Source organism: Salmo salar, chromosome 02, assembly GCF_965601325.2.
Source record: "Salmo salar chromosome 02, fSalSal1, whole genome shotgun sequence".
NCBI lineage: Eukaryota > Metazoa > Chordata > Actinopteri > Salmoniformes > Salmonidae > Salmo > Salmo salar.
The window spans coordinates 36,007,519-36,028,857 of NC_138292.1; the positions used below are offsets into that span (position 1 = coordinate 36,007,519).

The 21,339-nt window shown below is 45.4% G+C and overlaps 1 protein-coding gene across 1 annotated transcript; it reads left to right on the forward strand.

Moving 5' to 3' along the window:
- The first annotated feature begins 2,314 nt into the window (after positions 1–2,314).
- Positions 2,315–21,296, forward strand: LOC106580754 (uncharacterized). Its single transcript, XM_014162144.3, has 14 exons — positions 2,315–2,529; positions 8,851–8,933; positions 9,222–9,608; positions 10,305–10,479; positions 10,620–10,747; positions 10,836–11,129; positions 11,259–12,938; positions 14,169–16,436; positions 18,196–18,303; positions 18,432–18,590; positions 19,120–19,202; positions 19,468–19,612; positions 19,718–19,900; positions 20,054–21,296. The coding sequence occupies exons 1-14, from the start codon at positions 2,525–2,527 to the stop codon at positions 20,179–20,181; spliced, it is 5,826 nt and encodes a 1,941-aa protein (XP_014017619.3). The 5' UTR covers positions 2,315–2,524; the 3' UTR covers positions 20,182–21,296.
- Positions 21,297–21,339: the final 43 nt, after the last annotated feature.

The window sequence follows — 21,339 nt, forward strand, 5'->3', positions numbered from 1 at the left end:
GTCAGCCTTGGCCTACCTCTATAGACCGAGCAGGCAACTGAAAACCACAGTATCGCCACCGCTGGTGCCAGAGCTCCTGATGGCTAAATCCAGGACATTACACATTCTCGCCAGAATGTACCAGTGATTCTGAAAGGGCACGCCACTCTATGCCAGTCTTCCCGGCTGCCACCCATTCACTGGTTACGTGGATCCTTGTTTTACATTGACGGACATCTTGACTCTTCACAATAACTATTCACTGAGGTTAAAAGACAATTCATTTCACAAAAAATCTTTAACTTGTTGGAGCTTTCCATCATTTCCTCTTGTCAGATGGTTTTTACCATTTCATGTCAAGGAATAAATTGTCTCTCATGCATATTCACTTGTAACTCCACTCCCACTTGTGTAGGCACCGCAGAGTGGACCTTTACAAATGGCAGAGAAGCCTGAGCTCTACAGTTTCCCACAAAATGCCTGTAGGTACCATGCAGAGAAGTCATTGCGTAAGGTTGAGAAATGACCTATCAATGCATTCATCAGTGACACAGCTGAAGAAGTATTCAGTCTGTGAGATAAGCCAAACAGGTTCTCATTAATATTGATTTGAAAAGGCAGTAAAGTATTACAGCAGTGGAACAATCAGGTCAGTGATCAGATTTAATCCCAGGTGGAATGCATGTCTTTGTGCCATGAAGGGATATAGCTGAATGAATTGGGAAACGTTGCCTGGAATTAAAGTATTCCCAGAGCAAGTTATTTAAGTTGTAACATACATGTATTTTCTACAATTATGTTTTGGCCCTCACATCATTATCTATTATAACATTGACATGGATGGTCGCAATAACCAATAATGAACTAACTAGACATTGGGTGGGAAGTGCATGGCGAAAATATCGGGCGACTCTCTGAGCCAGCCTACCATCATATCCATGCCTCTGGGCCTGCAGTCCAACAGCGGCGTCCGTCCCACTGGCTTCCCAGCACCTATGTTGACCGTCCCGCACCATGCCTATATGTTAGATTCCTCCACAGCCCGCCACTCGGCCGCGACTGTCAGCTGAGCAAGGCTATGAACAAAGCCGTATTCACCCTCCCCTCTTACCAAGCCTCTTGCTCAGCACTACTACCATGCTACACCCACTTTTCTAACTTCTGTCTGTTCATACCGTTGGACCATTAAAACCTCTGTGGGTGGCCAGCATCCACACTCTGTCCACAAGTGGTGAGCATAGCAGACATGAATCACGACTCTGACTCTGCAGCCTGTCTGCGAGAAAGTAAGGTCCTGCTTTGTGTCTAGTCGGAAATCTGTACATAATCGTTTCCCACATCATTTCAACCTGTATCATGTATCACTTTTATAGGAAACTGGGTTAACTCTGATGGCTGTGAAAGGACAAATAGTTCACCCACATACTCATATTGTTGTGCAAGTAATCCAACACAGGTCTTGATGAATCCCACAGAGATCTTGTTAAATTGAAAACTGAAATTGCATAAGCATCCAAATGGAACTCAAAGCAATGTGATTGTGACACTTGACCTTTGTTTGGCCTTTCATGTTGTCAACAGGTTGAGCAAAAATATCTGCTATCATCCACATGTTAATCAAGATTATCCCAGATTAATAACCCTTAATTATCCCTTTGTGCAGGGGCACATAATGAGGATAATTTTAGATTGTTCACCATTAGCTGTTAACCCTCAGTCTTGGATGAATTGCTATTTTCTTGCCGGGGAGCTTATAGGAGGAGTATTTTAATGAAGAGTTCCTCTCTCCTTTTTATGAGTGATCAGCGATGGTCATAACTGGTCATATTCTTCATGACAGGCAATGAATAGGCCTAATCAAATCACCATGATATGTGCTCTTCTCACTGAATTTGGAGCGTGGAAACAAATTATTAAAGTGGTTTACAAGTTTGGTTGGTCAATTTAAACATTTACACGATTGCTCTAAATAAAAAAAATTAAAGATTGAAAAACCAGCAGACTGAAGTGCTGTTTATTTTAATTGTAGTATAGGTAACTGGAGTATGTGAATGGGTGCTGCTGGTAGCCTATAGGGCTATAATGCTTATCCCACTGCAGCATCCTCAGTGGTACCCTCTGCTGCGAGATGGTGTGGGATCGCAACTTTGAATTCAGGCTATTGACTTCTGATATTAATATCCACTAAAGTGACTCCTTCAACCTGCATGCTTGTGGGCGATTAATTTGTCCTTTTCGTTATTCATCGCGCAAATGGGAAAGTGTTCTTGGTCAGAGGAAGAAAGTGGGCTGTTCAAGATTTTGGTGTGCATAATTCTCTGCCCCCCTATCCCAATCCCTCTTTACTTTGCTTCCTTCGCTGGCGGACGGAGCTCAAGTCGTTCTTTAGCTTTTTCAATTCAACTTGGGGAATCCTCGTACCTGACAACCCATTGTCTAATTTCATTCAAATTTGGTGGAAAAATAATTATTAGAAGTTGCACCTGTCGAGTCTGCTTCAAAATACAAAGGTCCACAGAAAGGATACTTTGAGAGGGTCGTTTAAATGAGGTAGGTGATGGATTTGTAAATCATATATTTTTGGCATGTCCTTGATAAATATAAGCATACATTTCTGTCGCAAAATAACACGTTTTGTTCATGAATTAGCCAACAAATGTTTTTTCGTTGTGTAAATCAAACATAAAATGCTCAATACATTTTGCCATAATTATAGCCATTTAGAGACATTTTCGAAAAACGTTTTAAACAATATAGCCTATATTTTTCGTCAGAAATATATAATAAAATATTTTCTATCACCTCTTTTAGCCTACTGTTATTGCTATTCTGTAGGTCAAAATGACAATTTTATGGAAGTTTATTTTGATATGAAGTTATTTTGACTTACCACGAACCCACAATCTCAAGTATTCAATGTAAAATAACATTTTCCTCATGCGTTGTTTGCTGAGCACAGTTAAGCAGGATCCAGACAGATTGTACCTGCTACAGTGCTGTGTAAGGATTCACTCCAAACTGATTTTATTAAGTAAATCGCATGGGGCAATGCACACTGTCGTTGTAGGCCTACTTGTACCTATAGAAATACAAGTTGTAATGTACTCCAAACTGGCTACATATGGACATTCTGTGACAGGGAATACAGCATATTTTCCACAACCAACTACTGTATTGACATTAATACCAGTGGCTTTGTTTAAACATATTGATTAAGACATACAGATCTCTGAACTGGAAAGGGAAAGGGTGATACCTAGTCAGTTGCACAACTGAATGCATTCAACTGAAATGTGTCTTCCGCATTTAAGGCAGTGGGGCTGCCTTAATCAACATCCACGTCATCGGCGCCCGGGGAACAACTGTCCATCTAAGGCTTGGACCTTTTGATGCCAGTTGATATTTCAGTGGGCTAACACAGATGTTTTGTGGAATGTCAAGTGATAGTTACATTGGAACAGGTAGTTAGTTGCTCTACACCTCTCACAGTCAGCATACCTATTTGGCTAGTTTTCTTCATAGTAAGGGGCACTTACAATATATAGGCTATTTCATGACATCTCAGTGTTGATTTATCAACACCTCTGTTTCTAAGTTGATGTTGTCGTTTTAAAAGAGCTAACATCGACCCATACAGTACGTTGAACTAGTTTAGTACTATGCCCCAAGCAGGACCTTTCCGATACAGTATGTATGTCAACAAGCCTTGTACTTTTACATGGAAAAGTGGAACTGTAAACGTTTACGTGTGAGAGAGCTCCCCAAGCCCAGTCTGGCCCCTGGATGTGCTCATCACTCAAGCCCCAGGTAGGGACAGCCATGAGGAGCTCCCTGAAATATGAAGAGGAGTGTGAGGTGAGCAGAGGAAGTGACACGCATGCCCTACCCAAGTGGACTCTACTGCATGGAGTGGAGGGAGAGAGAGAGGGCAGGGTGAGTGCATGACCACTCTGCTGTCCAAGAAACAGAATAATTAACTTCTGTTTGTCAGCTTGAAACTTTTATCGTTTTTTATATTTAAATATTCATCCAACCAGTCACCGGAAAAACGATAAGGAGGTGTGTATCATAGTATATGCCATTTAGCAGACACTTTTATCCAAAGCGACTTACTGTATTTTCGTGTGTGGCCCCTGTGGGAATCGAACCAACAAACCTTGGCTTAGCAAGCACCATGCTCTACCAACTGAGCCTCACAGGACCTTTATTATTATCTCTTCCATAAAGAAAGTAGAGGCAAATAAAAATAAAGGTGTACTTTGATGACACCTAGCTGAGTTTTAACAGGGCCGGATAATGCCCTAGTTGTCAGCCTGACGTTACTGGTCTCTTAATCATGTTCCTATGTATGATCAAGTAGCTATATCCTCCTTGCAGCCTGACTGTCAAGACAGACACTTTGATGCTGTGGTATCTGGCTTATCCTTCTCAGTTTGACTAACCTTGCAAATATGACCGTCCATTGCAAATATGAGATCGCTGGTTTCTAAATAGGTCATTGCACCATCTTCGTGCTGTTGACTGACGAGAGTGGACTGATTTGGTGTACTGCTGTGAGAGTTGCCACAGTTTGCCTTGACAGTCTTCCATAAGCCCTTTAAGCGCTCAGAAGCTCTACATTTCTTGCCTAATCAGCCCGTGGCACAGGCTACAAATTGGCCAGGGCCTCCTCCCCCCATCCACCTCCATGAGTCAGTCCCTTTGGCTGGAGTGGCTAACGGCTAAAGCTAATAGCAATATGGCTAATGTCACTCCTCAGTTGGACCTTCTGTTGTGTCCTGCCCTGCCGGAGGGGCACTGCTCAATCCCACCAAAGCTTCCTTCCTGTTGACTTTCTCTCTCTTTCCTCTCTTAGTGCACTCTGTACAATTTTGCCCCCCCCCCCATCTCTCTCTCTCATAGCCCCTGTCTTTCTCATTCTCCCCCCCCCCCCCCCCCTTTTTTGCTTCCTACAAGCCTGGGCCTGTGAGGGGGTATGGGTTGCCCCTAGAGATGGGCAGATGGAGTCATTTGAGGTAACGCAAGGCAGGATTGGAGGATGGGCGTGGTGGTGGGGTGGAACGAGGCCGGGTAATGGAGGGTGGCAGACTGGCAACAGTGGTGGTCGGTGCCATTTCCATGAAAGGAGGGGGAGTCACTCAGATTCGGGAACTATACGAAAATAATGACTAGGACAGCTGGTGTTTGATAAGCTACAGAGGAGAGAGGCTGTGTGGGCCAGGTGTGTGTGTTCGTGTTTACAGTATCTCATTCTATTTGACCATAGAGAGTGACGTATCAAACCATTACTTAAGCCAAAAGAGAAATAATCTGTTACTAACCCTCCCTCATTGAATCAGTCCAAGAAAGTATAAGTCCACTTACAGAGGTACTTACACACCCACACACTTCCCCCTTCCCACCACCATCATCCCCATCACCAACACTGTATACTGCAGTCCTTCAGCCTGAAATGACCTTTCTTGGTCAGACCAAGGTGAAGTCATTGGTTATTCCAGCCACTTGTGATGCACATCTAAGCACTTCTGAGGTTGCCTGGGATGCGTCCTCCCCTCTCTCTCTCTCTCTCTCCCCAGAGGAAGCCCTCTCCCTCTCCCTCTCTCTCCTTGGAGTATGGAATAGTGTCATGGCTAAGGGCCATGTGCCCAACACAGGGAAGAAAACTACTGTGTGTGTGTGTGTGAGTGTGAGTGTGAGTGTGTGTGTGTGTGTGTGTGTGTGTTAGAGTTTGGCGATATGAACAAAAATCCATATCATGATAAATTTACTGATTTATCATGATAATGATAAGTTGAACGATAAGTTTACAAGTTACTTTTTTATATTACACTTAAAACTACTTCTACCTCTTTGAATGTTGTGGCTACCATTGTCCCGTTTCATTTCAAACTTCACATTCCTCTAGTAAAGGCTACTTATCATTATTATCGATATCAGTAAAATGCCCTCGATAAATGGTTGGTTCGGTCTGTATCGATCATTTTGGGGTTTATTGTCCCAGCTCTAGTGTGTGTGTGTGTGTGTGTGTGTGTGTGTGTGTGTGTGTGTGTGTGTGTGTGTGTGTGTGTGTGTGTGTGTGAATATTGGGGGGTGGTGATGTTTTGGGTGTTGGGGGAAAGGAATACATATCAATGCTGTCTGCTTATATACTTAATTAACAGTCATAGGATTGAGGAAGATTGAATGGAGGGTAATTGAGGAACCGGACAAAAAATACTTAATTTTCCTAGAAACCGGAGCTGAGACAAGTAGGAGAGGGAAGTCTGCCAGTGTGACAGTTCATTTGCTTGTCCACATTCTCTCCATCTACTGTTATGGATACTTCCACAGATCTGTCAGCTCCCTAATTTCATTTCAACTGACAGTTATGATGTGGATGATTTACCCAATGATTTTCTTCACAGGTTCGAGACAGTTTTGTTCATGTGCAATTTACCAACTTCTATCTTCACTAATCTCCACTGTATTATCAGAGATCACACTCTAACAACCCCCATGTTTACTAATGGATTTACAGTTTATGTTATTCAATAGGTCACTTTACTTCAAACTTTGAAAAGAGAGTTTTACATGGGAACTTTGGGTAATTGATCATTAAGCAACAATCGGATTACTACAAAACCAACATTAATTTCTGCCTTGATTTCTAGTTAATTTAGTTCTTCTTGACCTAATTCCAGTTCCTGATGTGATTTTCCACAATATCAGGATTCTATATAAAAGTGAAGCAACAATCCAGACAGGCAGTGTAGTGTATAGGTTGAGATTCTCTTCCTCTAACCTCATCACTGGGTGCTTGTAAAATAGCTTGTAAAAAAGATTAAAGGGTCTGGATGTGACTTTTACAGTTATTCGGCTTAATCTACAATGGGCTGTCAGTAGACATTTCCTCCTGCTTCTCCATTTAGCAGAATCATCATTTCCTCCTAAGTCAAACTTTAGGACATCAAGACATTTGAATTATAGGGATATATCTGCAGGTAGAATAGTCATTATAAAGATAATTGGCCTGATGATACATGAATGCCACCTACAGTAATAGATAGTTCAGGTTGAATAAACAATTCACGTTGACTATATAGTTGAAGTTAGACTTGCATTTGAATAAAGGCAATGTACTGTACACTCAGTGTACAAAACATTAAGAACGCCTGTTCTGGCCATGACATAGACTGACCAGGTGAATCCAGGTGAAAGCTATGATCCCATATTGATGTGTAGACAATCAGTGTAGATGAAGGGGAGGAGACAAGTTAATTAAAAAATGATTTTTAAGCCTTGAGAAAATTAAGACCTGGATTGTGTATGTGTGCCATACAAAGGGTGAATGGGCAAGACAAAAGATTTAAGTGCCTTTGAATGGGGGTATGGTATTAGGTGCCAGGCTCACCGGTTTGTGTCAAGAAAGGCAACGCTGCTGGGTTATTCACGCTCAACAGTTTCCCATTTGTATGAAGAATGGTCCACCACCCAAAGGACATCCAGCCAACTTGGAACGCTTTTGACACCTTGTAGAGTCCATGACCTGGCAAACTGAGGCTGTTCTGAGGGCAAAATGGGTCTGATCAATAATAGGAAGGTGTTCTTAATGTTTTGTCCACTCAGTGTAGATTCTCTAACAGTGAGAAAGTGATCACTAAAGCAACCAGTGCACTGGGTTTGCAGCATGACTTCGCAGTTCATTCACCAACACATCCAGTGGGAGGGGGGACTCTATTCATGTATACATTTTTGCATCCTCTAAGAAACGCACTGCTCATTTGAATACACCGGCCTGCTCAGAATGGGTAATGTGGCGGTCCTATCGAGTCAGTGGGGGAAATGTGTAGCTGTGTCTGTGTGTCTTTGGTGCATGGGTAATGTTGATGGGGTGGTTGGGGTTTAACATTTAGGTTGCTCAAAGGGATATAATGATGATAAAGCAGTGGAGTTGGAGAAAGAGTTTTGTGCCATGCCATCCTGGAGGAATTTGGGGGACATCAGAATTCTGCTCACACTCGAGAGCTCCCAAAGTCTGACTCATGCCAGCTGGATAACACCAAGGCCACACAGACAGTTACTCTCTAACACAATCTAGTTGACTGATGCAAAAAGGCACAGCAACTTTATCGGCGCACGCGCACACGCGCACACGCACGCACACACACACACACACACACACACACACACACACACACACACACACACACACACACACACACACACACACACACACACACACACACACACACACACACACACACACTACCTGACTAATGACACTCCTTGACTTAAAGAGATTTATATACACATGTAAAAACCCAATACCCCACAAAGACATATCCATAGTCTCATCAATGAACTTATTGGAAGCTTAACAAAATTCTGCAGAACTAAAGAACAATCCCTCACACTTGTCATACAAATCAATTTGTCAAAATGAAGAATGAATATTTGTTATTTCAAAAGGACCTCAGCTTGATCAGGACTGACGTTGCATGTGATGGATTAACACACCATCCTATCCGTTCTCAAGGTCTCTGCTAAATGTCAGCGCTGATGTCTTAGCCACAGCTTTTACTTTACGGTCGTAGAGGCTGAGGTGGCTGGTGAAAGCTGGCCACTTGCCACTGTCTAGTAATATACTCTGAGGTTGATGAATGACTGTAAGCATGAATCAATATTTGTATATTTTTTTACCTTGTCTCTAGGTATCCAAAGAGGCCGCAGGACCCTCTGAGAGTTATTGAGGAGTCATCCCTACCTCTTTGCCTCTTCTCACTTTCTCTACAGCACTTCTCCATTTGTCTATTAAGCTGTCACTATAATAATAATGTCTTTCTCTCTTTGTCTCTCTCTCCCCCTCCACCTCTCTTTTTCTCTCTATTGCAGATTGGAGATGCTCCTGTCTTTGCTGCTGTGTGCCATCTGTCCACTCGTCCTACCGTCCTCCTCTACCCCCAGCCAAGCCTCAGGTGCGTGACTACCCCGTCATCCCTGGCTATACTGACATCCATTCAGTTATCTATGACCTTTGACTTCTAAGGGTATAGGGGCACTTTTTAATCACTCCCCCATCATTCATAGTTTTTGCTGACACAAACACACTCTGGAAACAATTTTAGAAGGTGTGACTTTAGGAGCAGAAATCAACAAATAACACAACTGCAACCTGAGACACGCCTCCCCCAATTGTTTTTAAACTGTGAACCTTTTGACTGTATAAAGTCAGCAATTTAACCCCTTCATTCTGCACTCTCCAGATGACTCCAGACTCCTACAGGTGACCATCCCTACGACCCCTCCCTTATCTGCCGTCTTGGGGGGCTCTCTTACCCTACCTTGCCTGGTGTCTCTGTCCCACCCGCCCCCCAACACAAATGGCCGCCGCGCCGTACTCTCCCTACCAAGGGTCAAGTGGAGCGTGCTGTCCCAGGGACACGAGACTGAGATCCTGGTGGCCCGAGGGGACAGGGTGAAGGTCAGCGAGGCCTACAAGGACCGAGCCTCCCTGCTCCATTACGCCTCCTCCCCAGCTGACCTCACCCTGAGGCTGGAGGGCCTGCAGTACAACGACTCTGGCTTCTACCGCTGTGAGGTGCAGCAGGGCCTGGAGGATGCCGACGATGTGGCTCAGGTCAAGGTCAAAGGTGAGGCCAGGGGTTGATGTCATAGATGTAGGGGATAAACCAGAGTTCCTGACCAATAACAGTAACAACTCAGGAGTGCGTGTGTCAAGGCTTGTGGCTTGTGATCCCTTATTGATGTCACTTGTTACATCCACTTCAATCAGTGTAGATGAAGGGGAGGAGGCAGGTTAAAGAAGGACTTTTAAGCCTTGATACAATTGAGACATGGATTGTGTATGTGTGCCATTCAGAGGGTGAATGGGCTAGACAAAATATTTAAGTGTCTTTGAACGGGGTATGGTAGTAGGTGCCAGGTGCACCGGTTTGTGTCAAGAACGGCAACGCTCCTGGGTTTTTCACGCTCAACAGTTTCCCGTGTGTACGTGGGCCAGAACCCCTGTGGAACGCTTTCGACACCTTGTAGAGTCCATGGCCCAACGAAATTAGGCTGTTCTGGTGCAACTCGATATTAGGAATGTGTTCTTTATGTTCTGTACACTTATAGTACATTTCTGTACCTTTATAATGTCATACAAATTCTGCTGAGATGAATTGGTTGTCCCACCCTATGCACCCAGCAAGTAATAGATTATGGATTGCCTGACCAGAGAAGTTTGTAACCTAATAAATCAGATATAGCCTACCCTTGTGAATGTAGCTGTAGTTCACACAAAATACTGAATCTGAAATAACGCCAAGACTGTGGACCTTCAACAGGGGTGGTGTTCCACTACCGGGATGCTTCCAGTCGCTATGCCTTTACCTTTGCGCAGGCCCGGGATGCCTGTGAGGAGATTGGGGCTCACATCGCCACCCCAGAGCAGCTCTTGGCAGCCTACCACAGTGGCTATGAGCAGTGTGATGCAGGCTGGCTCTCAGACCACTCAGTGAGGTAAGGGCCAGGCAGATAAAAGACCACTGTAAATTTTCTCTCATATCAAGTGGACACAGATAGAGAGATGCTTCAATAGACTTTCCCCCCTGTTATAACAGTTGTTTAACACTATGTAGTATTGACACTCTTCTCCACAGATATCCCATTCAGATGCCACGGGAGGGATGTTTTGGAGACATGGACGGGCATCCTGGAGTGAGGAACTATGGGCTGCTGGAACGTGATGAGCTGTACGATGTATACTGTTATGTGGAGAATATAGAGGGTAAGAAAATCTGTTATTTATTGGAGTATTTCATCAATTTGATCAAGTGCAGATTATCACAATCTGATTTCTCCCTCCATATATACAGGGGAAGTGTTCCATGGATCTGCCCCCCAAAGTTTCACCCTATGGGAAGCTAAGGCCTATTGTCTGGCTCAGGGAGCTGAGCTGGCTACCACAGGTCAGCTGTATGCAGCCTGGAATGACGGACTGAACGCCTGCAGCCCGGGGTGGTTGGCTGATGGGAGTGTACGCTACCCCATTGTCACTCCCAGGGAGCGTTGTGGTGGAGGGGAGCCTGGGGTCAGGACTGTCTATCGCCATTTGAACCAGACAGGCTTTCCAGAGGCACACACTCGCCACGACACTTACTGCTTCCGAGGTAAGAGCTTTTGAAAGCATAGATATTGATGTTATACTGGGTTTCAGTAGTGGCATCCAAACTCAGTTCCTACTGTATTCTAAGTCATCCTCTGGCCTAACTTTTATTCATTGCCCTTGCATCTGACAGGTAACAGCAACACTCACACCGAATCTCCCCATGATTACCTGGCAACAGAGCCAGAGGACATCGGCCAGGACATTGTGACGCTGTCTGAGCCTCTGGAGGAATTCAGCCTGGGTCAGGTGACGGAGCAGGTGGTGAGCAAAGAAGCTCAGGGCTCCCTGACTGCCATCCCTGTTCCAGAGGAGCAGCACCCATCAGAGCATATAGAGGAGCAAGGGGCTGGCCCTGGAGAGCAGTACCCAGAGCAGGGGGCTGTCCCTGGAGAGCAGCACCCAGAGCAGAGGGCTGTCCCTGGAGAGCAGTACCCAGAGCAGGGGGCTGTCCCTGGAGAGCAGTACCCAGAGCAGGTGGCTGTCCCTGGAGAACAGTACCCAGAGCAGGTGGCTGTCCCTGGAGAGCAGTACCCAGAGCAGGTGGCTGTCCCTGGAGAGCAGTACCCAGAGCAGGTGGCTGTCCCTGGAGAGCAGTACCCAGAGCAGGTGGCTGTCCCTAGAGAGCAGTACCCAGAGGAGGTGGCTGTCCCTGGAGAGCAGTATCCAGAGCAGGTGGCTGTCCCTGGAGAGCAGTACCCAGAGCAGGTGGCTGTCCCTAGAGAGCAGTACCCAGAGGAGGTGGCTGTCTCTGGGGAGCACGGAGAAGAACAGGGGTTTGTTCCTGGAGAACACGGAGAGGACCCATTCACCCCCACATCCTTCCCCCAAGACCTGGAGCCCACAGAGGACACCTGGCAGCCAGTGAAAGAGGTCAGCAACCCAGAATCATATCAGCCTGCCCCTGAGGAGGCAAACTTAGACTCAAACTACCCAGTCACACCCTATGATGAGCTGAATGCAAACCCAACACTGTATCCACCTTCTCCTGAGACAAATGATGAATCAGGTGATCTTACAACTGCTCATGAAGACAACATTAGTAGCCCCGATCCCTACCAGCCCGTGTCAGAGTCAAACGTGGAATCAGGAGAGCTCTCTATAGAGGGTGTACCAGGGACTGCTCTGGAGGCCCCTGTGCCCACCACAGGGTATGAGGAGGTGGACGGGTCCAGTGATCCACAGCCCATGCCTGGCACAACCCCTGAGAGTGGTGAGTCTCAGTATGGTATTTCAGAGGAAAGCCATCTGCAAACAGGGATCACCCAGGAGACCGAACACTACACTTTTACCTCTGAGACCGCAGGCTACAATGTTTCAGGAGTTGAAGCCACTACTAGTCATGACAGCTCTCCAGAGGAGCAACTGGAAAGTGGGCTGCCCACACCTCCTGAGGAGGACCACTCCGGAGATGAGCATGTCATCCAGGAGCATGTCACAGACACAGACTCGGTCTACCCAAGCACCTCTTACGACCTCTCAGGAGGGTCCATCAGGCCTGAGGGAGCCATCGCTGGGGGTGTCGAGGAGACATCTGTATCTTCCACTTCACCTCACAAGGAAACGGAGCTCTTCCCTGACCAGTCCACCACTCAGCCTCCATACTGGGAGAACACACCTGAATACCGCCTTACCAACTCTGTGGACCCCAGTGCCAGTGTCCTTCTCCCTGAGGAGCATACCACATCACTGGACTCATTGGTCCTCCAGACAGGGGAGAACAGTGGCTCTGCTACTGCTGAGTCAGGAGACCTGGCTACCCTAAGCCCAGTGGAGATGGACCCCTATGGACTGATCCCTACCTCTGAATATGGTGAGTCCATAGAGAAGCCTTTCTGTGCATAAGGGGTATTTTTTTATTTATGTAATGTACTGAAGATTTAGTGCAGTAATTATTCAGATGTGTATTTAATGGTATTGAATGACATAAAAAGCATGAGCTGGCGCATCCCTAAAAAAGGTGGTAGAGGTGCTGACTAATGGCGTGTAAATTGTATTTATTAATTGAACCTTTATTTTACCAGGTAAGTTGACTGAGAACACATTCTCATTTACAGCAACGACCTGGGGTATAGTTACACGGGAGAGGAGGGGGATGAATGAGCCAATTGGAAGCTGGGGATGATATGATGGTATGAGGGCCAGATTGGGAATTTAACCACTGGGGTTAACACCCCTACTCTTACGATAAGTGCCATGGGATCTTTAGTGACCACAGAGAGTCAAGACAACCGTTTAACGTCCTGTCCGAAAGACAGCACCCTACCCAATCACTGCCCTGGGGCATTGGGATATTGTTTTAGACCAGAGGAAAGAGTGCCTCCTACTGGCCCTCCAACACCACTTCCAGCAGCATCTGGTCTCCCATCCAGGGACCGACCAGGACAAACCCTGCTTAGCTTCAGAGCCAAGCCAGCAGTGGGATGCAGGGTGGTATTCTATAAAAAGCTATAACATTGTAGGCTATTAAAAATAACAAATAAAATAAGAGAGTCGCACACTCTATATACAAGCTTCAGTAATTTATTTGATAAACCACCAATATTTCAGCATCACTGTGCCTTCTTCAGGGTAATGTCATGAATGCCTACATAACCTGGTTCAAGCATTCATGACATTACCTTGAAGAAGGCACAGTGATGCCGAAACATTGGTGGTTTACCCAATAAATTACTGGAAGCTTGTACAGTATTTATTTTACGTTGATTTAACTAGGCAAGTCAGTTAAGAACAAATTCTTATTTTCAATGACGGCCTAGGAACAGTGGGTCAACTGCCTTGTTCAGGGGCAGAGCAACAGATTTTTACCTTGTCAGTTCGGGGAATCGATCTTGCAACCTTTCGGTTACTTGTCCAACGCTCTAATCACTAAGCTACCTGCCGCCCTGTATATAGACTGCAACTCTCTTTATTAAATTACATGAAAACATCGGTGCATATGTAATGTGATAACATTTATTTTATTAAGAGCTGAACACTCAAGTGTGGACAGGGTTACACTAACTGTAGGCTTGAATAATGTTTGTGATCTGTTTCCTGGCAGCTTTTGACCCCACTCAGGAACAGTCTGGTGTCACGTCACCCGACTCCTCAACCCTAGATGACCGTGTGGAGCAGGAGGCAGGAGGCACAGTGGACTCATTACCAGAGGTTTCCATGGGCTCCACTGACGAAGTCCTCACAGTTACTTATAACACTGGCTCTAGTGAAGCCTCTGGGGTCCACGAGGGAATGCTTGACGTTACCCTCTTGACATCCCCCATAGCTATAACCTATTCCCCCCCGACCCAGCGATCCGTGGAAGCAGAGGCCAGCTCCCCAGGTGACTTCATAACCTTCATCCCAGAATCCAGCGTTCCATCTGGGTTTGATCCCCTGGAGGAAGGGCTGGAGAAGGTGGAGCAAGAGGGGTTGGGTGAAATCCCAGAAGTAGTCGAAACTACTACCCCAGAGACAGCTTCTGGTGAGGAGGGGAGTGGAGATGAACAGAATGGTCAGGAGGTGAGTGGAGACGAGAAGAGTGGTCAGGAGGCGAGTGGAGATGAGGAGAGTGGTCAGGAGGCGAGTGGAGACGAGGAGAGTGGTCAGGAGGCGAGTGGAGACGAGGAGAGTGGTCAGGAAGCGAGTGGAGACGAGGAGAGTAGCCAGGAGGCGAGTGGAGACGAGGAGAGTGGTCAGGAGGCGAGTGGTCAGGAGGCGAGTGGTCAGGAGGCGAGTGGAGATGAGGAGAGTGGCCAGGAGGTGAGTGGAGATGAGAAGAGTGGTCAGGAGGCGAGTGGAGACAAGGAGAGTGGCCAGGAGGCAAGTGGAGACAAGGAGAGTGGCCAGGAGGCAAGTGGAGATGAGAAGAGTGGTCAGGAGGCGAGTGGAGACAAGGAGAGTGGCCAGGAGGCGAGTGGAGACAAGGAGAGTGGTCAGGAGGCGAGTGGAGATGAGAAGAGTGGTCAGGAGGCGAGTGGAGACAAGGAGAGTGGCCAGGAGGCGAGTGGAGACGAGGAGAGTGGTCAGGAGGCGAGTGGAGACAAGGAGAGTGGCCAGGAGGCGAGTGGAGACAAGGAGAGTGGTCAGGAGGCGAGTGGGGACGAGAAGAGTGGTCAGGAGGCGAGTGGAGACAAGGAGAGTGGCCAGGAGGCGAGTGGAGACGAGGAGAGTGGTCAGGAGGCGAGTGGAGACAAGGAGAGTGGCCAGGAGGCGAGTGGAGACAAGGAGAGTGGCCAGGAGGCGAGTGGAGACAAGGAGAGTGGTCAGGAGGCGAGTGGAGATGAGAAGAGTGGTCAGGAGGCGAGTGGAGACAAGGAGAGTGGCCAGGAGGCGAGTGGAGACGAGGAGAGTGGTCAGGAGGCGAGTGGAGACAAGGAGAGTGGCCAGGAGGCGAGTGGAGACAAGGAGAGTGGTCAGGAGGCGAGTGGGGACGAGAAGAGTGGTCAGGAGGCGAGTGTAGACAAGGAGAGTGGCCAGGAGGCGAGTGGAGACGATGAGAGTGGTCAGGAGGCGAGTGGAGACGAGGAGAGTGTTCAGGAGGCGAGTGGAGACGAGGAGAGTGGTCAGGAGGCGAGTGGAGACGAGGAGAGTGGTCAGGAGGCGAGTGGAGAAGAGGAGAGTGGTCAGGAGGCGAGTGGAGACGAGGAGAGTGGTCAGGAGGCGAGTGGAGACGAGGAGAGTGGTCAGGAGGCGAGTGGAGACAAGGAGAGTGGTCAGGAGGTGAGTGGAAATGAGGACAGTGACCAGGAGGTGAGTGGCCAAGAGGGAGTAGAGTCTGGCACAGGATCAGGATCAGGCGAGGAGCACTCTGCATCTGCTGAATCTGGAGAAAGCTCAGGGATCCTTGAACCAGAAGTCCCATACATCAATGAAACTGTCACTCCCATCAATGGCACAACTGTCAATGGCACAGATGAAAGCGAGCCTGAGTCGAGCACAGATGCACCCTCTACTGACATGGAGGTCACGCTGCTCCCTGACTTATCCCAGACCCCCGTGCCCTCCCCCACCGTACCCCAGGAGTCCCGGGCCGATGCAGATCTGGAGTACAGTGGGGAGACCTCAGTCACGGAGGACCCTGACTCCATCACTCCACCCACTAAGGAGCCTGAGGAGACCTCCAGCCCGACGCCCACCACAGAGGACTACGATGACCAGACCACGACGGCAGCACCCCTATATCCAGAGGACTACGATGACCAGACCACGACGGCAGCACCCCTTTATCCAGAGGACTACGATGACCAGACCACGACGGCAGCAGCCCAGGACGTTGATGAGGAGAAACTGATTACCACTCCTACTACTCCAAGATTTGGGAACATTTCAGGTAACGTTCAATGCAAGTCAAACCATGACAATTATTTGAATGCATGTGTTAATGCAAAATATAATTGCATACTTTCTACCATATACCTCACCTTAAATTACTCACTTGACTCTTGTATTTATTTGATGGTCTCATGCCTCCCCCACTCTGCTTAGTCATTAGAAGGTTAAAAAACATTGCTATCACATGGCAGTCAGAGTAAACAACTGACTCAGCAAAAGAAGGGGATTATCATTGTTTCTGTTGGAGGTAAACACAGCAGGGGGAGCTGTCTCTGTTCATAGCAGCAAAGGATTGGGAACATAATATGCAGTGACCTCCAAAGGTATTCGTACAGTGACAATTTTGGTTTTTGTTTTGGCTCTACTCCAGCACTTTGGATTTGAAATGATACAATGACCATGAAATTCGAAACACTTCTACATTAATGTGGATGCTACCATGATTACGGATAACCATGAATGAATCGTGAATGATGATGACTGAGAAAGTTACAGAGGCATAGATAACATACCCCTCCAAAAGTGTTTAGAAACATATTCTATTCTTATTTCCAATAAAAGTGACTCCAAAATGACACATTACATTATTCACCATTTATTTGTATTGAGCACAAAATAATCTGAAACACAACCAAAACAAATGCATCCAACAGGTTTGTAGTCACAAGCTTGATGTACTGTATTTAGTCATTGTGTGCTAGGAATATTGGACCAAATACTAATCTTTCAACTACTTGAATACACATAAGTGAATTTGTCCAAATACTTTTGGTTGCCTAAAATGGGGGGACTATCTACAAAAAGTGCTGTAAGTTCACCCGATATGTATGAAAATACCCTTACATAAAAGCTGAAAGTCTGCACTTTAAGCTCATAGTCATTGTATCATTTCAAAGCACTGGAGTACAAAGCCAAAACAAAAATAAATAAAGGGGCAGTGCAGTCATAAAAGGATTTCCTGTTTTTTGTAATGATATGATATGAAATAACACTCTGAAATTGTAAAAATGATGATAATTCCCTTTTAGTACAAGAGCTTTTTTAGAAGAAAAAAAAAATACCTGGAATTTCAGCCTGTTCAGGTGGGAGGGAGTTTTTGGCCCACAGCATGACATCACAATCTGATCTGATTATTCTGAACAATGACTAGTCATCTTTTATTTGCATATGTATCCTCTTACTTTAAAGGGGCTCTAGAGTCTAGACAATCCTATCTGCCAAGCAGGGCTGTATATGTAAATATATTTAAATTTGTATCAACAAGCTCACACAATCATACTGAGCATTTCAATGGCAACAGGAGACTCAGGAAGTTATTTTCAAGTAGTTATTTTCATTTATTAGACATACAGTGATGATTTAAAAATACAATTTAAAGACTGCATGGGGGCATTAACAAAATGGCATGGTAAAAAAGAGCATGGAAGCATATGTGCTGAAAACATTTGAAAAGGTCAACTATGTCTAAAATTTCCTCAGCGCAGGGGCTTGAATAGGTAAAATTCTATTTTCTATAAACTGAACTCTCAGGCCACTGTAGACCTATAGTCAGTCAGTGATGATGAGTACTGTTGGTATAATTGCTCCCTCCAGTGGCAGTCAAATAAATTCCCATGTAAATCAACAATAAAGTGAACCCGTCGTATCTGTCCTTTACATTGAATTGAACACACACACATACCAAAAACATTTTAGATATGTTGTTACTGTATTTACATTGGTGCCAATGCTTGTCCTCTCCTACGTTTGTGTCTCAGATGCCTGCCTAGATAATCCTTGTTCCAACGGGGGAACATGTGTCGACAGTGGGTCTTCAACCAAGTGCCTTTGCTTGCCCACCTATGGAGGAGACATGTGCCAGACAGGTACAGTAACAGATTTCATGTTTTGTTTTCTCAAAGATAATGTTGAAATAGTTAACATATCGCTCCCCCTTATGTATATTTTTGTCTCCTCTGTGTGCGTCTAACCTCTTCTTCTTCATTTTGGTCAGACCTGGAGGTGTGTGAGCCGGGTTGGGAAAAGTTCATGGGCTTCTGTTACCGACATTTCACCAAGCGTCAGGGCTGGGAGGTGGCAGAGCAGCAATGTCGTTTGTGTGGCGCTCACCTGATCTCGGTCATGACCCCTGAGGAACAGGACTACATTAATGGTACAGCAGGCCTGAAAACATGTCCTTTGATCTTGTAACAGACAGCTCAGAGTGCTCTGCATAACTTGACCTGTGTAACCCTCATGCGTGGATTGTTAAAAAGGTGTAATTCAATCACTTAAATGGGAAAATTTAATTTAACTATTTATCATAGCTTCATTCAGTGTGAACAGAACTTACAGTCCTGAAATGCATAAACTGAATGCGTAATGACCCCTCTGTAACCCCAGTACCATCTGTGAGGAATATTTTGTAAACTAATTAATTAATTTGTTTAAAGGTTGTATGGTCCAGGGAAGACGCAACATTGTCTTCTTTCATGTCATTACCTGCCATTCACTAATTTTACCGTGAAACATGGGAGGGCTTTGATGCCAGTGTTAATATTGTGTCTGGAAATATGGAGGAGATGATTATCTAGCATTCCTCAGTTGTTTCCCATGGCCTGTATTCTTACAGCGGCCCCTACTTGCTAGTTAGCGAGTGTTTGCAGTTCCAAAGTCACAGTGAGCTCTCTCTTTCCCTTTAGATAAGTACAGAGAGTACCAGTGGATGGGACTGAATGACAGAACCATAGAGGGAGACTTCCGCTGGTCTGACGGGAATCCTCTGGTGAGTCTCACATAGTTGGTATTCCCATCAAATATGTCTAGGTTCTCCATACACATAATGTTATTTGCATGAACGTGCCTCTGGGATTGTATCCCATTGGTATACAGAACATCCTCACTTATGTTTTGTAAGACCTGATGCAAAAATAACCTCCTCCTGGTATGTGATCTGCTTCTCAATGCTACTTCTCAGCTACTGTATATGTGAACTAACAGTATTAAAACTCCTCTACTTCTTCATCATCCTTCCCATCTTTCTCTGCCAGTTGTATGAGAACTGGTACCGGGGCCAGCCGGACAGTTACTTCCTGTCTGGAGAGGACTGTGTGGTGATGGTATGGCATGACGGGGGGCGCTGGAGCGATGTGCCCTGTAACTACCACCTCTCCTACACCTGCAAGAAGGGCACCTGTGAGTACACAACCAAAACCACCACGGTAGTGTAGCATAGAAGTCCTCAATCTCTCAGTATGGTTTTAATGTATTTGCACCCCTAACAGCATTATTTCTGTTCAGCTTTCTGTGGCCAGCCCCCTGTCATTGCCAATGCCAAGGTGTTTGGTAAGTCACATCTGCGCTACGAGACTAACTCCAAGGTGCGCTACTACTGTGAAGAAGGATTCCTCCAGACACAGAACCCCGTCATTAAGTGCCTATCCAACGGCCAATGGGAGGAGGCTTTGATCACCTGTCACCCTGGTGAGGACAGACATTCATTCTATTGACTGACATAAAACAAAATGAATGTATGATGTGTGTGATTGGTCTCTAATGTTATCATTGTATGACTCGCTTAAGTTATTTTGTGCTCTACTGTGATAATGACATGGTGTAACTGCTATGTTTTTCCAGCCCTGACCGACTTGGCAGAGCGAGAGCAGAAGGTCACGACGCCACCCTATCAGAACGAGGGGGTGGAGGTGGTGGACACAGCCACGGAGAAAGCCACTTCAGAGTTCTGGGACATCAAGTGGAACTAATAAGCTCATCAAACTCAATATGCCCCTTCCCTCTGCCCCCTTCCCTGGAATCCTATGTTCCACTCAAAGACTGTCCAACCTTGTCCCTCCAACAAGGTGGAGCCTTGTAAAATAAATGTTCTCCCTGAGAACGAGTCATCACATTCCTGTCACCTTCTCTTTCCAGAATAAACCCATTTAGAAAATCAACAGACTTGATGTTACTTGGACCTAGTGCCGATCGATTACACTTACAATAAGAGTACATCCCAACATAAGGCCACGATTAGAGGAAATGGATCAAATTTGCAAAGTACAGTTTGTCATTGGAATGAGCTTTAACGAAGATGTCCCATCCATCATTGTGCTTGTTTGTTGTATAATGATATGTGATTGTTGACTAGTGAAATTCTTTGATATTCACCTGTGCTACGACACTGTTGGATTACTGTATTTGACTGTGAGTAACATATATTATGACATGCTTATGATGGTATACAGTATGATTTTGATGGAGAGTTTTAGTAAAGTGCAACCTAAATCTCAACCTCAGCTGGTCTGACATTAACCGAAGCCACTTTCCCACTCTCTGCCACAAAGACAGAATTAAGATGTCCACTTTCGTATGCTTTTGTATAAGAAAATCTCCTTATCAATCCATATCTTCTCAATTCCCACAACACAAAGCATTTTCTCAACATGTCCTCTTATCTGGTGCTTTGTTTTTCAGGTGTCTTATGAACTTTGGACCCAATATTAGAAGCCAATATCCACTTTTAAAGTACTTGGTTTGAAAATAGCCAGAATCCAAAGTTTTTTTTTTATACTCTCGTAAAAACGTAATCACTAAGATACTAGGAAGAACATGTGAAAATGTCCACAATGGTATTTCCGTTTTCATGCATCAATGATGTCATTGTCTTAGTTCCATTGGAAGTACTACTGTACGTTGGTAGTTTAACAGTAATTAAATAATACTAATTGTAAATCCCATTTGTGACTGCACAATTGCATATTGAACTTGTTATGAAAGAAAAAATGTAATTGTAAAACTAATTAAAAAGGAGATGGATTACATGAAAATAAGAAAAATAAGAGTTTTTGGAGAGTAGAAAATAAATATCTAATAAAATGAATTGATTACAATGTATTTATCCATGTGAATATGGTTGCATTTGA